This window comes from Olea europaea, chromosome 3 (assembly GCF_002742605.1).
Source record: "Olea europaea var. sylvestris chromosome 3, O_europaea_v1, whole genome shotgun sequence".
In the NCBI taxonomy this organism is placed as follows: Eukaryota; Viridiplantae; Streptophyta; class Magnoliopsida; order Lamiales; family Oleaceae; genus Olea; species Olea europaea.
The window spans coordinates 5,643,288-5,661,090 of record NC_036239.1 but is presented as its reverse complement, the minus strand read 5'-3'; the positions used below and the strand labels follow the sequence as shown (position 1 = coordinate 5,661,090).

The following is a 17,803-nucleotide window of genomic DNA, read 5'->3' as shown; positions in this document are numbered from 1 at the left end:
ATCTATGTTCCACCAAATCTCTATCTAAACCAGGCATATGTTCATATTCCCAAGCAAAATAATCCTTATACTCCTTTAATAAAGCGATTAATTTATCACTAACCTTTTGATCGAGCATCTGGCTGACAAATGTTAGGCGATCTTCCCCTTCATTACCAATATTCACTTTAATCAGAGGGTCTTGTGCTTGAGCGTATCCAGACTTGGTGATCCTCATTACTTCATCGTCCATTTCCCTTATAGGTACTTCTTCTTCTAAACAATCCATCTTATTGACTTCTCAGCCAATACTTTGTTCCAACTCGAATACTGTTAATTTGTCTCCCAATGCTTTTAAGGCTGCTTCTTCTTTCGTCTTGTCTTTACATTCTTTATTGAAAGCCATTAATTTGACTTTGAAGGTCTGAACGTCGGCCATTTGCCTTTGTTGCTTACAACTCATTTAAAATTCCTTGATTACTTTTTTGCCAATTACTGGCTCTTCTAGGGCCACTATGTTTGGCCTCATTTGACTGAACATTTCAGTGAGTGCATCTACAGAAACGACACTTCGCTTTGTGCAACAATTTGAGTTTCTTCTCCATCTTGGACTACTCTGACAGGTCCGTAATTTCCTTCGTACATGAACCTTTCCACTGAGTTTGCTTCTACAACAAAAGGTCTATGATCTGCCTGCACCACTTCTGCTTCACCCTTGTCATTCCAGAAAACCAGGCATTGATGGAGCGATGAAGGTATGCAGCGAATTCCGTGTATCCAATCCCTTCCTAATAACACATTGTAACTAGTAGGACCATCTATTACGAAGAAGACTGTGGTCCTAGTAGTTGTCCCTACAGTTATGTCCAATGGCATAACCCCTTTAGTTGAAGTTGCTCCTCCATTGAAACTTGTAAGGATGACTTCTATTGGAATCATATCACTTTCTGTCTTTGCAAATTTCCTCATCATCCTAGATGGAATGATATTTAGAGCTGCTCCATTATCAATAAGTACTTTCACCACAGGTATACCGTTAACTAAAGCCTTAACGTACAATGGCCTCAAGTGTTTAGTTAACTTCATGGCTGATCTCTTAAAAATAACCTTTTCGACAGCTTCTATTTTCACTTCCTACTTGTTCTCTGTTGAATTATCCTTTTGTGATAAGTCAACATGCAGTATGTCGCACTGAGCTTCCGCTTCCTGAATTTCCTATTTATTATTTTCTAATGCTTCTTCTTCGGTTACCCAACCTGTGGGAGGATGCAATATTCTTGGAGGTGACCCATACTTTTCAGAGCGAAGTACTCTCATTTTTCTCTTGGGTGTCCCATACAACACATAATAATCGAAAGAACGCCCAGATGGTTCTCCCAGCAAATCCATTTCACGAACACCTTCTCTATGTAGTTGCTTCAACAGGGTATGGCGCGATACTCCTCTCTTTCTTCTTTCTGCTTCTAGATTAATTTCCTCTTCGATGTCCGTCATACCATCATCCTCTTCATCATTGTAGGCCCCTCTAGAAGTTTGACCTTCTTCACATTCGAACACACATGCTTCTTCTTCGTTATCCTCCCTTTCTTTTTCTTCTTTCTCTTTGTTTTTGAATTCATTGGCTAGTAAATAGTTATTAGCCATGATAGGAGGTAACGTACCGAAGGGGCTGATCTGGATCTTCTTCGTCCCTTCTGTCTCGCTCAAACTTCGATCTCCTAGAAGAACTCTTTGGCAATTCTTCCATCGATTCACCTATACTAGTCTTTTTACTGTCTTCGAGAACATTTTGATTGGCTACCTCTAGTAGTTTAGGCGCCTTAGGACGTGACACTCCCTGTTGTTGCCTCATCATTCGTCCATAATTCCGTTGAAAATGCCTTTGTTGGATTCTAGTCATCTGTTGAAGGGCATCACCCTTCCTGCATTATATTGGAACGAATGCCATACATTTGGTTGGCGAGGTTGCGGCCTGAATGTTCTCCTATTATTTATTGACCTGAACTGCCTCTCAAAAGGCGGTCCCCTATAGAATGATGTACATCACCCTCTAACAGGCTGAGCGTTTGGGAAAAAACTAGGGCGATGGTGATGCTGCCATATTCCTGTTTTTCTGTATTTGTACCCACTTCTCCTTTACATCTTGCACACAGGACGTCTTCATCCTTTTTAGGATAGGCTCCTTCCCTTTGATACGTTCAAAGACACTGGGGTGTGGACCAGGGTGCTCCTTTCCGTCGTTTATAACCAACTTGAATTTTGGCAACTTGTTTTTGAAACCAGTAGTCACCATGTTCACCCCAAGTGGTTGTGGAAAAGGGTTTTCATCCACTGTCATCTTCTTCTTATCCTCGAACGTAATTCGTCCTAATTCAATGGCGTCTTGTAACACATGGCGAAAAACCAAATAGTTGTTAGTCAAATGTGACCATGCATTATGTCACTTACAATATTTTTTACCCTTGATTTGTTCAGGACTTGGCAACTTATATTTATCGCTCAACTTTATCTGCTTATCCTTATATAGTTTATCAAATATAAGGCCAGCTTTAGTAATATCGAACGAGAACGTTCTAGTCTTTTTGTTTTCATCTTTTACAGGCTCATCCTTGCCCGACGATCTAGGCTTAACCATTATAGGACAAGTATATGCGTCTCCTTTGATTAATTCGGCCAAACACATTTCGATTTGATCATAATACTCGTCATTAATGATATGATTATCAAAATTTGGGTCTCTATAATAAGTCCCCTTACTAGAATTTTTTATTTGTTCTTCTTTTCTTATTAATCGTTCATACCTAATCACGTTTGCACTCAATTGGAAAAGATCAGGAAATTTCCTATCTTGAAATTTCTTTTTCAAATCAAAGTTTAGACAACTTTGAGCGATTTTGACAAACTCTTTTTCGGGAAAAGGTACAAAACATTTACTTCTTACTGTCTTGAATCTTTGAAGGAAACCTTCTGCCCATTCGTTTGGCATTTGACGTAGATTTGCCAAATCGGCCATCGGCCAAAGTAACTTCAGACTCAGTCTTATAAAATTGAGTATGGAACAATTGCTCCAATTATTGCCATGTTTGAATAGAGTTCGCTGACAAATTGATGAACCAGGAGAAAGCTACTCCCGTTAATGAACTAGGGAACAACCTCATTTTATGGTAGTTGGTTACTTCACCACTTTGTAGTGTGAATCACCCTATGTGTTTTAGAGTAGACATCTCTCTTAAACCGGTAAATAATGAGAATTCTGGCACTTTATACCCTCTAGGCCATGGATATGCTCGATCTACCCATCAGGATATGGTTTTATATAAGTCGGCCTAATGACAGGACGTATCCCAAAAAACCATTTGATCCTGTACTATTTCCATAATTTGATTTCTCAACATGACGTTGGGGTCATATGGAATTCCTACAGGTTGGTTGATCGGTTAATTTCCTTGAGGTATGATGTTTGGTCCTTGGTTGGCAACAAAGTTGCCATGATTTGAATCATTGTTACCATTAGACTGAATCTTTATTCCATCATTAACACGTGGGGTATTCTGTCCATTATTTAGGACATTGTCTCTTACATTTAGGTTACACCCCAAGTTAGATGTACGATTACCAATATTCTGATTTGACATTACACCATCCCCTGGTTTGAAGTAGACGGACCAAAAGGTGGTTCTATTCCTTGATTTGGACTTAGGACTGGGGAATTATGTCCTACAATTGTCCTAACTTGAAAGTGACTTGCAATAGGTACAACTGGCTGCCAAATTTGGCCTACTAATTTATTCATTATTTCATTTAATGTATTCAGTTGTTTGGCCATATTGTCATAATGCGCATTCCCATTCTGGGTAAATCTTTTCATATTATGAACATTTCGTAGATTTACTTGTTCAACGATATCCTGTGAGTTTTCCAAGCAATGCACGCATGGTTCGAGAACTCAACTCTGTCATTGGTTCGTAACGACTGTGACTGCTCTGACTCTGTCCCTCTGTTCGTTGAGAGTTTTGCTGCTCCTCATATCGCTCGATCACATACTAGACTACTCCCTGACTTGCTGCTTCCTTATCAGATTTATGAGGCATATTGTTTCGCTTTTTGTATCCTCAACACCAAACACCAAGGTCCCACCGGACGTGCCAAATTGTTTCGCGCGGGTAGTCGCTAACAATTAAAAAGAGATCAGACGATTGTGTAAGGAACAAACCTCTCGAGACAAAGTCCCAAAAAATGGTGTTTTATTGGCGATGATTTACAATTGGAAATAAACAGAATGCGTCCAAAGAGCGCAAGCATACGAGTACTAAAAGATGTGTATAAATTTAAGGTAAAAAATTAAAATTACATATTTTCTATTTAAAAGTGTTTGATTCGGGCCCTCTTTCTCTATGTCTTCTCTTCCTTTTTATATTCTCTTGATGATTTTCTTGTGACAAACCGCTTGAAAATTACTTGATTGCTTTATAACTACCCACTTTCTTTATGGTGGCCTAACTTGTCGTGGAACTGCCGTCTCTAACTGCTCTCATTATTCTTTGTCGTTCAACCGCCTTCAACTGGCTCCTTGAATCGTGGAATGTGATAAAATTACTCAATAACTATTTCAATAACTGCTATTCTGAATAACCATAATATTTTATATTTGCTAAGATCCTGAACGATTCGAAGGTTTGAGCGAAAACGAGATCATCGCTCTGGACGATCGTAAGGCACTCCATTGGCTCAGATTCTGGGCGTCTTACAAGTTTGAGCGATGATGTTACTATTTTCGTGAGCTTCCACTGCATTCATCGATAATTCTATTTGGACTTTTATCCTGAAATCTCCAATTGGACTTCAAGCCTATTTGATTTGTACTGCACTTTTAGTAAGCCTACAATTTGTAATGCTCGCTAATCCCTCGGTAAACATATAAACACTGAAACTTCTACACATTTTTTGGTTGAAATTGAAATCGATCAATGGACACTGAGCAAAAGCAAGCGGAGTACATAGACTATTTTGTGATGAAGGCGTCAAATTTCAATGGCTCCGCCCTTGCAGACGTCGTTGCTGAGGCCACTTCTCACCCCTCACTCTTTGCTTTTTCCGAGATTCTATCGGTTCCCAATGTACTTGAGGTTATTATATTCATGTACATTCAATTTCAACGTGTTTATAATTTCTGATTGTAACATTTATGAATGTTTTTACCATGCCGGTTGTAATTCTGCTGTTAGGTTTTCTAACAAGTGTTTTCAGATTTTTGTGGGCGAACTTATTATACTGATTTCCATACTTGTGATTTTTAATATATGGATTCACGAGGAAAGATGTTAGCAATGGAGGGATAATTTGAAGACGTAATATTGCCCTAGGACGTTCTTGTTCAATTGGATTGATACTAATTCTTATAATCTAAAAGTATTGATCTCAATTTCAATTTGTAAACAATAAATTTATATGGCAAAAATGATGCAGCGAGTTTTGGACGGCCTCTTAATTTTGTGAGCCAATTGATTTGAATTACAGGCAATCAGTCCCGAAAATATTAAAGTAAAATTGCAGAGTAGTCGTGGATTTGAGAACTTACAGAGACACAAAATTATACTTACAAATATAACTTAAACTATCAAAAAATTCATATTTACTTCATTCCAACAGAATTAAGGTCTAACTTGCAACTTCAAACTTAAAAGAGATCTACAGAGTAGATAATAAATTAACATATATTGATTACGTAATAAAACTATTATTCCCATCTAGAACTAAAAGTCTAAAATAAAAAGAAAGAAATAATAAACTAAACTTAACTTGCATGGACTTAAAAAATGATATCCAGAGAAAGGAAAACAAAAATAAAAAGACAAGAAGCAAAATATTTAGAGAAAGAATAATGTGAAGTTACATGTCTTAATCTCCCGAGTCCCATCGTCAGTTGTTTTTGAGAAGTTGGAATAAAAAGTATACTTGACAAAATATGTATACAGAGTTGGACTGCCAATGATCCCAAAATCTTACCTCAAGATTGTCCATGACTATCTTGCAAAAAAAAAAAAAATGAGAAAAATAAGAAGAGGCGACTTTTTAAATAGGTGCACAAAATGTGAGGCTTTTTGATTCCTCTAGATGTGGGATTCAAGTCATTCCTATTATGGTGGGAAAGTCATCTTATTTTATGTAGGATTTATAAAAATCCAATTCTCTTTTTATGTTTTATTTTTATTTTTTATTTTGAAACAGAACAATAAAACATCACTTCTTAATTATGATCACTGGAACTGGACCACAAGTGACTTGCCTGAAATGCCAAGATATAGATTAAGTCTTAATAACTTCTGTTCTTTTCATACAATATGATATTTTGGTAGTTAAAATTATTGCAAATCCAAATAAATTGCAATGGATGATTATAGGAAAAACGTGAATGTTCAATTATTATTACAACTCACTACCTACCACTATATGGAAAATATGAAATCGCAATTATTGTAACAGTTCATTACCAACCAGTGTTTTAAATTAATCGTGGCTAGTATTATCTATGCATACTAGTGCTAGGGAATAGAAATAACATGTCAAAAATTATTGTGAGAAACTTCTCCAAACGGAACAAATCGAAACATCCAAGAACCAAGAATCGTTTGTCGATCAATGGTTCAAAAAAGTCACTGGAACGAATCCAAGCTGCAGACAGAGAACAAAAGGAAGGATCTGGGTATTCTAATCCACTAATGATGGCCACCAGTATTTAGAGTCTGTAGGATGAGTACAAGTGACATGATGGAAATGTTATATTTGATTAATGGAAAGATGAAGGACATTCCCTCCAGAATTGAGGCACTACAAAAGAATTTGACAAGGATGGGTTTAGAAATGGTTACAAATGTAAACAAAATGTTAAGATTGAGCTCTAGTATGCTACCTAGTTTTGGCTGGAAATTGCCCTGAAGGGTTTTTTCCCTAGTAATTGAGTTATTTTAATTAATGCAGCTATTTATGTTTATCTCTACAATGTTGTTTTGTTGTCTGATCCAAGTGCCTTTTATGTTATTCCATTAATTTTCTCTTTGTAATTGTTTTGTGATGAAATGAATTTAGTTAATTTCCTTGAATGACTACAATATGTCAACAAATTGCATAATGTCCATATGAGTTTGTATTCACGGAGAGACCTATTAAAAAAAAAGTTTGAATTGCCGTGGACGTCGAATTTGGAGCCGTGGAATATTGTTAGGGTCTAATAGTTGTGGGATTCAATCACCCTCAAGCCTGGTCTTTTGGGAGAGATGGTTGGGTTTCCATCAAAATGCTACTTGAGGACAACTAAATTTGATGATAATGGTGTGGTGTCCCCTAATATTCACAATTATATGGCTTATAACTAAATTTTTTTATTCATTTTCTTTCCTATCCCACTTCATCGTTAATACTCTCTTGTGCTGAGATGAACTGGGCTGATTATTGAAGCTGTAAAAATAAATAATGTGAAGAATAGTTAGGTCTAAAGTCGTTATCATTCTAGAAAATCTCAAATTCTGACATTTCATAACTTTCAACTGTGTAGTCATGTTTTCAAATCCGAATCATAAAATAAGGAAAAATGGTCATGAAGAGACTCCTTTTGTTTGCTCAAAACAGTTTAAAATAGAGGTCCTGTTTCTTATTTTACAATGGGATGTCTGAGAGAACTATGTTAAAAGTCAAAATAGATAAAGAAGAAAGAGTAAACAAGAGAAGTTGATGGAGACGTGCGAGGAATCTTTAATTTTTAAAATGGCTGTTTCGAGAATTCTCAATTTTATTCAATGGCTTAGTCAAAATTTAGTTCTCCTTGACGGGTATCATATTCAACTTATTAGTTAGTAGAGCTTTCTTGTTGCTAAAATGTGTCTAATATCATTTTTTCTTTTCTTGATAATGTATCTATTAATTATCGGACGTGTGCAGCTTGAAGGAACTTCTAATGCTATTCTCCTGGATTTGCTTCGTATGTTTGCTCATGGTACATGGAGTGAATATAAGTGTAAGAGCTTAATCTCTGTAACTATCACTTTATCTTTGTTATATATTGTTGCTTCATATTTGCCTGATTCATTCATTTCATATTGTTTGTTATCATTAGAGTTAATTATTATATATTTTCTGGTCTTACCTAGCAACCAAATCTCAATTTGTTTAAACAAGTGACGTATCTCTTTATATAAGTTTGAAAAAGCTCTATTATGCTGATAATTGTTATATGTTGACAATTCATGATGTATATACATAGAAAGGAAACTGTACAGTCTGGCGTTGGGGTTCATAATGGGCATCACTTGTGGAACATTTTTCACTGGATATTAGATTGTGACATAATTAATCATAGTGGTAATTTATGTGTAATGAAGTCCAGATCATGATAACATGTAATGCTAATGCTTCTGCGTCTTGTTGCCTATTGTCAGATACATGCTTGCATTTGGATGATATCTTATTTGGAAGACTTTGCCCATGAATCTGCCCCGATCAATTTTCAGTACCAAAGATGTATGGTTTTATAAATTAAATATGTACTAAGTAGAGTAGAATTTGTCTCCCTAGCAGATTGGTGAAGTGCCTTTCTGCCCAAAAAAAAAAAAAGAGGGAGTATCTTGAAATACTTACAAAAGGACATTTTTCAAAAAACATAAATGTTCTTAACAATTTTTCTTAACAACCTATGACATGTCTACAAAAATATGCTATGTACAGGAACTACTCCTATAGGTAATTTAACACCTGTCATCATTTTATCTTTTCTTTTAATTTGAAATCTTGGCCTCTGCATAATGGGGGACTATTAAGCCCTCAAAAAATTTGCAAATGATATGGGAAATATCTTAATAGTTATGAAGCCAGACAATGATTCGAGATTTTGAAATATCGGTTTATGCAGGATTGGGAAATATCTTTTTAATTCCCTAATGTTGCTATAGAAACTTGAATCTGTATTATTGAATTCTAGACGAAATTGAATTACAAATTGTTGTCGAGCATTATAGAGGCTCGACTCTCTCCCATTTTGACACCCAAATTTTGCCTGCCTGAAAATGAAACTACCTTCCCCTTACTATAGTTAGAAGCCTATACAATTCATTCTAATAAGCCTCTATTTGACAACCATTATTTAAGAAAAATAGAGTTTTGAATAGTGATTTTCAGGAGAATACATGGTTAAAAAGTAGGAAAAGTTTTGAGTTTATGTGCAAAATCTTTTATTGTGTGAATATGTGGTTGAAAATGAGTATGAAAAAAGAGCTTGAAAATAATGTTTATCAAACGGGGTTTGAATTCCCATCTTACCATTTCCCTGAACTAACTATTTGTGTGCCTTGGGGCCTATCATGTTGCTTCTGCAAGTGAATTAGGGACACATGGTGTTCAGATATCTTATCCTAGAGACCGAATGATTATTAGAGATATATCTTTTTCCTGGGTTTAGAGCTTATCTTTCAGTTTTTGTTTCATGCTTTATGATAGGATAAACCTCAAAATGAAAGCTTGTGAAATATTTCTATAACTTTATGAGGATTTGGTTGTTTGTTATTATGTGTCTGGGGATTTGATTATCAAAGTAATGCTGAGCATTTACATATATTAAGTTCTTCCTATAATAATCATAGATTGAGCTTTTCGGCTCATGTTGGATGCTCTCCATGATGAGCTTTATAATTTATGTTGTGATGCAGGTATTGCTAGCCGTCTGCCTCCATTAGTTCCTGATCAAATCCTGAAGTTGAAGAAACTGACTGTGCTTACTCTGGCGGAGACGAACAAGGTCTCTTACCTAGAAATGTTGAATGGTTTGTTTTTTAAGAAATTGACCCAAACCAGTTTGCGTGTTTTGACTTACCACTTGTTTGATCATGGTCTACACTTATGTTATGCTCTCATGAGTGCAAGTTGATTACACATTTGAATACAAAAATTCGGGGTCAATGTGTAAATTGAAATTCGAAAATATCTGTGAAATAATGAAACATCTTTGTGGATCTCGAAAATCATACTGAATCGTTTTGTATTAGTTTGCATATTAAATTTCTCCATGATCAACTGTTGTCCTGCCTGCCATATGGAATTTTTCTTGGTATTTGGTCTTTATTGGTTTTCATCTCAGTCATCTCTTAATGGAAGTTGGTTGTCAAGCCCAACATTAATAGCACATTGTAAGAAAGGATTGTGCATATAGAGAGAGTTTCCAGGAGACACTGAAGGGAAAGCTTTAATTAGCACGTAGGCCTTTTTTTTTTTTTTTTTTGGGGTATAAATAGGTTTATTTAACCTTTTTTGTCATTTAATGTTCAAACTTTGTTATTTTATTGTTTCCACATTCACTTTCCTACTTCAAAAAAATTGCTTCGATCTTTAGAGCATTTTTTGTGCTATGCCCAGGTATTGCCCTATGATGCATTGATGAAGGAGTTGGATATTTCGAATGTTCGTGAGTTAGAAGATTTTCTCATCAATGATTGCATGTGTTTGGTAAGTTTCTGCTTTTATCTTGCAGACCAACCCCTTCATAATTACTTCCACTCTCCTCATAAGAAGGAACTTGTAGTATATCAAATAATGTATGTAGTAAGTTTCTGCTTTAGTATGAATATTCCATCTTGACTTCTTTTGATCTCTTAATTTGTTTCTGCTACCAATCACTATCAATAAATGGTCTATTGGTGTAAGCATAAAGTTGATGGATAACTTCAAGTGAAGAAATTATGATGATAAAGATTCAGACTGTGCTGTGATGAGTATTTCTGTTCAAAATATATTATAGACTTACATTATTTTACCATGCGTACGAAATGGGTGCTTGTAGTTAATAGCACGTTTTATCAAAGTTATTTTTGAAATGGTAATACTAAAGTAGCTATACAATTAACAATTTACCTTTTTTAATTTTCTCTCTCCAAAAAATTGTTCCTGAAATTGAGAATTGGACAGCGTGTTAGACTTCAAACTCAATTATGTCACCCAGTAGCTAAGTCTACTTTATGAAAATTATTCTATTATGATTATGATTGAAATATATTTCAACCTTTATCGAAAACTGCAGTAAATTAACTTATTTTGTGTATAATTTTAACCATCATTCGGTACATCTTTATCGATGATTAATGCTAGTTTTTTGTCATTTAGGTTCCACCCGGACAATTAAGCTAGTGTGATCAAGATGAAGTTTAAAGCCTAATGACGGTTCAGCATGTTTTGATGCTATCTGTGAAAATAATCCTAATTAATGTCAATTATTTAATTAATGGTGATTAACATATATAACAATCCTTAAGGCTTGAACATGGTTTACTTGGATGTTTTGCATATCAAATCTTTTTCAAATAATTTGCTATATTTTATATTATGTCAAAGCTTTTTTCCCACGTTTGGCAGAGTTTTTGTGCCACACCTTTTACTGTAATAAAGTTGATGGAGAATTCAAGTGAAGAAATTGTTATGATAAATATGCTGATTTTGTTCGACAGGGGATTGTCAGAGGGAAGCTGGATCAATTGCAGAGATGCTTTGAGGTCTTGATTTAATTGTCGTGGGTTTTACCTTCATATGGTTCTGCTAATTGGTAGCTAATCTAATTGTTAATGTGCTTCTAGGTGCATTTTGCTGCGGGGAGGGATCTTAGACCAGGACAATTGGGAAGTATGATACAGACACTGGCTAATTGGTAACACTGTCGTTATTGCATGTTAATGTTTCAATATCTTGTGTAAATTTCTTGTTTTGTGTCTTAGCATTTCAGGCTTAATATGTTGATCTCTCCACTAACATATTGCGTTGTTTTTGAAGAGTTCTTTTCTTCTTCATTTTTTTTATTTTATTATTATTTTTTTCTGTTGTTTATCCAGCAAGCTGTATTTTTCTAAATTTTATAGCTCTTTGAAGAGTGGATTATGTTTTTAGGAAACATTCTGGGTGTTTAAATAATTTAATCTCTTGCCTAAAAGTTTGAGCTTGTCTGTCACCTGTTATGACACTCTTATGCACACGGGTAAATGTATCGCTGTGAAGTCAAAAGGTTTACTCACGTTATGCATATTATGTTGTATATTTCATAGTGTCTTGAAACCTTTCTCTCCGCTGGCTGGGGTTATATTGTGTTTTGAATAATCAAAACCTTGAATATTCATGAAAAAATATTAGTGCAATACGGATTTGAGGTTTTTAAATAAATTTGTGAGTTAGAAGCTGCATTTCTTTTGTATTTTAATTACTTGCTGTCTCAAAACCAGTACGTGGCAGAGTGCCTGTTATGGTTTTCCATTTTTCTGTAGTTTGTTCTTTTGTTTTCTTCTTTCTTATTGGGTGTATGCCAATTATTGAAAATATGAAATCCTTTATTTTTTATTTTATTTTATGCCCTAGGCTGTCCATATCAGACAATCTTCTTATCTCAATTCGAGAGAAGCTCAAATGGGCAGATACTATGAGTGAAGTGGACAGGAAGCACCGAAAAGATGTAGAAGAAAGGGTGGAAGATGTGAAAAAGACACTTTCCCACAAGGTCAGTTGAAACATACTTTTTCTCCAATGATTGGTACTCTAGGTGGAGTGTCATTCTTGTTGTCAAAGTATGCACTCCAAATTATCAGTTCTTACATTTCATCAAATGCTATTAAATAATGAAAGCACTTATTTAAAGGCTACTTATTGGATAAGTTCCTTGTTCATAGCCAAACTCTTTATTGTGGAACGAGAGGTGGTAGAAAGTGTGTTATAAAGGTTGGACTTATGTTCTGAATTGGTAACCTGGTACTTCTCAATCTGGTTATAGAAATTTCAGTAAGCTGATCATTATAGATCTCATATAATATTGATTTTCTTCAATTGAACCATATACTTCCCATCTCTGCTTAGCCAGTCTAGAATATATCATTTTGGCCAGTGCTAGTTATAACACTGTAAAGTTTGCGAGTCTGTTGGTATTCTGAGTGCAAGTGAGCAAGGTTTTACTGGTTAATTTTGTGTGTTAATTTTCTTGTTTGTAATTTATTAGTAGTTTTCATTTCAAAATAAAGATGCTAAATAAGTATATATTCGAGCTCTGGTTATGTTGGCCAATGCATCTTACTTACATTGTGGCAGAAGTTACGAACTGTAAGCAGGCCGACATGTAGCACCGAGGGCACAAAGAGATCTTTTCTGAACACGGTGGAGTGATGGATTATCAAGAAGACTGAAGCCAGCAAAAGAGGTAAAATGAAACACTTTCGATTGTGCTTTCAAATGTCATGGATTGTGCTTTCAAATGTCATGAACTGGGATGATATGGAATTGCTTCATTGTTGTGTTCCTTTTGTCCTTTTCTTAGCCCCCTGGTCAATCAGAGGAGCAATACCATGCTGTAAAGCCACAGGATCTATACTACTGCAAATGAGAGTTGATTATCTAACTAGTATGAGTCGACATTTGCTGTCCATCCAATTAGTTTTTGACGTGTCATTAATAATTAACATGTTATCTCAAATTTATCCTCATTAACTTCACTACACTAACCCACTAAATTGATGATGTGTCATGAATTAATTGGATGAACAGCAAAATTGGACAGCAAATCTCTACTCAACTAGGACATTCCTTTATATGGTGAAATAAATATACGGACATGGAGGCACAGGTTACCAGGAAAGTAGAGAAATATAGGGTATGGTTGTCACACGACATAGAGTACACAAGATTTTTAGTTTCTTTTTCTTCTTGTTCAGTATAGCTTGTCTTACCAAACAATCCATAGTATCTTAAGAGCCACAGTGTAAATGGAACTAGTATCACACCAGTAGATATCCTGCTTATGTAACTGAAGAATTCTTTGTTGTATGTCTTAAAAAAATGTGCAGGAGTCGAGATCTCATAGGTTGAAGAGAAGTAGATTAAGAGATCAATAGAATTGGTCAGGCAGCTTTCCATTTATTCTGGCCCATGGCATTGCAACAAAATATGATTGCTTCTGAAGACAGCGGCACCCTTCTCCTTTCAACTTGGTCATGTAAAGCCCGAAAAATGACAGCCTTAGCTTGTACTGTACTCTACTATCCATACCTTTGACTTGCAGGGAAAAATTCTAGTTTTGTGATGTCAGTTGAAAACCCTTTACATGAAGAACATGAAACCACAATTAGTATTACAATTTGTTGCGAGGATATCTTATGCACTAAAACATGGTATTAAGAATTTGCACTAGTTGAATATAAGTGAAGACCAAAAGCTAAGGGTCATCTCTTCCCTAATGTAGGCATACGAATAAATGTGAAAATGATTGATGCAGAAAGAGTAATGTTATTTAGTCCCACTGCGGTTGTAATCCCAATCTAGATATTGTTAATGTGACATTAAATGATAAGTAAAATTAAATAAGTCATTTAATTCTACTTTCCATTTAGCATATCATCTAATGTCATCTAGATTGGGGTTGTCAACTTCAGTTTGGTTGCATAGCATTACTCTTTTAGAAATGCCTACAACTAGAAGAAAAAAATTCCCAACTCCTTAAATTCTTGTAGGAATTAAGTTCTTTCTAATTAATGCAACCATTTTCTTATATCCATAATGTTGTTGATTATTCGCATTGGATTAAGGGTGCTTCATATATAATTCAATTGGTTTTCTTTCTGTAATTTTGCACTCATTGCACATAGAACCCATGAATTTCTTTAATCATAATTGAATTTTGTATAAGTGAATTTAGCTAATTGTAGTGAATGACTTCTGATAAGCGTGTTTCTGTACTATTAAATTAGATAACTAATTGCTAATTGAGTGATTTTTACTTAATTTTGTGTAAATATGATTATTGTCGGTAAAATCTGGACTTGAATGCATTTGGAGCAAAAATGTAGGTTTCTAAGCTAATTTGGAGTTGGTTCGATGCAATATTGGATTGCATGGGATTGATTAGAAGAATTAAGAGCGCAATCGTAGAAAATTTACAAGTTTTTCAACGTTTAAAGCGCACTCATGGAAATTGAGATGGACTAGTTTCGGTTGATTATGGAGGTCTAGAGATCAATATGGAAGTTCTCGTAAGTTGAGGCATAAACTTAAAAAGGACCAAACTCGTACAAAAATTTGGAAAAATGTAGTTCTGTATAGAAGGTCTTTTTAGAACCTCTCCAGATCAGACACATGGGGTGGACTCATATAATTAAAATATTGCCAAAAAATTCCCACTCGCCCTACCCATACATGTGGCCTCTTTCTTAGAAAAAAGTAGATAATCATAGAAAACAGAAAGTTAACGAATATGATATACATTGAAAAACCTCAAGCTTTGTTTATCACGACAAACAAGTATAGAGCACTGCTAACACATAATAATTGATATTTTTCAACAAAAATCCTCTACAAGAACTGCTTAGAAAATTTCTATTGACTGTAAGAAGAGGTAAATAATCATATTTTACGCTATTGATCAAGTCGTTTTGAAAAGCTGCTTGCGATTCTATTTACAGACGAAGAAATCGACGTCAAATTTTTTTACACTTGTGTAATAGTTTTATTTGGCCCATTTGACATGACTTTTGAAAATTTAAAAGAAGCTTTTGATATCCAAAAGTTGTTTTTGAATCCATTTGGTAATTTTATGATTGGGTTTCTTTTAGTTAGAAGAGCTTTTATATGAAGGTGGTCAAATGTGACTTCTTCTAAAATCACTTTCAAAATGGGAATCTTTTTAAAAATTCGTTTTCAATAAAAATTAAGATAGCTTTTTCGAAAAGCTCTTCTACTACAGGAGACAAAGCAAAAGTAAAGGGAATGGACCCCAAAATATTTTGTTAAGGAAACAAATTTATGGCCTTATTTGTGCATCCATTCACTTGAAGGTCTTTCACTCGAGTTTGACACCGCTGATCCAAGTTGCAAATGGCCCATACTTCGTATATTTGAATTGATTTCTTCCATTCTGAGCATATGGTATCCATTTCGGATGCCTAAATGATCTTCCATTGGATGCCTAAAACTGGATGCACAAGTTCTGTCTGCCATGGTTTGATGGTTCTGCAACTATTCTTCTGTCCGAATATTATCTACATTTATTATGTAGTTCTGGATTAGGATTTAAGAATTCAGCTCCTGTGATTTGGACTTAGTAGATCAATTGCTGACGATTTTATTATTATTATTATTTTTAGCGAAATTTGTCTCATGGTTTGATCAGGACTTTTACGTACAATCATTCTTTAGACTCGAGAAATGCATTTCAAGACATCTGTCTTTTGCGTTGTATTGGTTTTGAACATACTTTCTTCATCCGTAGGCATTTGTGCGAGACTTGTGGACAACTAAATTTCTTTATACTTGGAGAAGTTTCCAGTTTTTCACCTCTATAAACATTTCCAAACTTTATTAAACAACTACAGTAGTTGATTGGAATCATCAATACCAGAGAATTAAAGAGTCCTAAGTTTTAATACTGGGTTAGAGCCGATCAAGAACTTGACATGCCGGTTCATTTTACTCTGCGATGGTTCTATCTTATCGGTCTGCTCTGATTTGGAATCTTTATTGTACATTGTTGATTGATGGTCAGTTTGAGGCTTCCTGGTTTAAATTTTGTCACAACCTATTTATGAAAATTGTATAAAAAAAAGGAACTTAGTCTGCACGTGAGACGGTGTGTTGCCACTACCTAATAGCTAGGGATTGGTTCTCATCAGTTTTCCATGTTGAGTAACTTGAACCTTTTAACATATCATACATTTCCCTACTCTTGCCACAGGACGGTAAAGCACATCTTGAGCCAGTTTAGTGTATCAGAATTCCTTGATCATAAATTTTTCCTTTTCAAGATTGGAAACTTGATTCACGATATATTTGTTTTTTCTCATCACTAAAGCTTGCAGATTTAAGAAGGCTTGATGAATTCTTATATTGTAGTTCATATTGTATTACAAGTAGGATACTTCAAACTCTTATTCAGTAACTACCAAATTAGTACTATTATTCAATATTTCCCTCCTTACGTGACATGATCATGTCTTCTTGCCCCGGTCCTTCTTAGTTGATGCTGTCAAGAAAAACACATGACACAAGATTAGCAGATTTTTCACTGTCACGAACTGTAAAATGAGATGTGCAAAACTCTATTTATAGGGTTACAGTCAGGGGCGGATTTACAGTGGGGTCCCCTGCCCTCACAATAAATTTTAAATCCAAGATTTTCAAAAAATTTCTAAATAGATTTCAATTTTGCCCCCACAACTCTAGAATCCTAGCTCCGCCCCTGATTACATAACTGATGCAATTGTAACGAAGGCATCACACACGATATGGCCATAACTAAAGAAAATAAAATGGAAGAACTCACATTTCACAGTTGACACTTCGGGAGACAGGAATGTCCATTGAGACACCACACTTCATAGGCAGAGCCTGAGCCGCGCCGTCCTTCAAGTTTGCATAGCGATTGGCAGCCACCTTAACACAGGTGCAGCAAGCCCTCTTGTCAGCAGTGGTTTGAGCCATCCCTTGGACGGCTTTCACCCCACCACAGCAGGCGCTGGATGGCTCACCGCCTCCAGTAAGATAGGGAATGCACGGTGCCAAAGCCGCAAGTGATGGCCTGTCCAGGCTGCACCACCAATTGAATGACAGCAAGAATTGCAACAACTGATACAATAACACACTTCATTCTTCTTGTATTGGAGTAGGAAGCTCTAAAATATTATATATGTATTGAAATTCTTTGGTCTTTGATGGTTTTGTGAGCGTTCTAAAGTGGTGTATATATAGGCATTGATGTCAGTTCAAGGAGATAAGAATTTGGTTCCAAGGATTTTTAGTATTTGTTATGCATTTTTGGATTCTTGTTTGC

At 35.3% G+C, this 17,803-nt stretch overlaps 1 protein-coding gene and 1 pseudogene across 2 annotated transcripts; one reads left to right on the top strand and one right to left on the bottom strand.

Moving 5' to 3' along the window:
* The first annotated feature begins 4,870 nt into the window (after positions 1-4,870).
* LOC111383653 (COP9 signalosome complex subunit 7-like) lies at positions 4,871-14,121 on the top strand. Of its 2 annotated transcripts, none has more exons than XM_023007794.1 (9): positions 4,871-5,096; positions 7,915-7,990; positions 9,675-9,763; positions 10,378-10,467; positions 11,463-11,507; positions 11,589-11,659; positions 12,358-12,496; positions 13,078-13,186; positions 13,830-14,121. In XM_023007794.1, exons 1-8 carry the CDS (start codon positions 4,947-4,949, stop codon positions 13,150-13,152), a joined length of 735 nt encoding a protein of 244 aa, XP_022863562.1. In that variant the 5' UTR covers positions 4,871-4,946; the 3' UTR covers positions 13,153-13,186; positions 13,830-14,121. The 2 variants fall into 2 exon arrangements, with proteins under 2 accessions (XP_022863562.1, XP_022863554.1); XM_023007786.1 differs by having other exon boundaries at positions 4,872-5,105.
* A 140-nt stretch (positions 14,122-14,261) lies between these two features.
* LOC111383670 lies at positions 14,262-17,734 on the bottom strand (annotated as a pseudogene).
* Between the last annotated feature and the right edge of the window lie 69 nt (positions 17,735-17,803).

Coding starts and splice junctions, on each gene's coding strand:
- LOC111383653 (XM_023007786.1), top strand. CDS start 4,947: ATGGACACTGAGCAAAAGCAAGCGGAGTACATAGACTATTTTGTGATG. Junction 11,508..11,588: donor AATTGCAGAGATGCTTTGAG/GTCTTGATTTAA, acceptor ATGTGCTTCTAG/GTGCATTTTGCTGCGGGGAG. Junction 11,660..12,357: donor ATACAGACACTGGCTAATTG/GTAACACTGTCG, acceptor TTTATGCCCTAG/GCTGTCCATATCAGACAATC.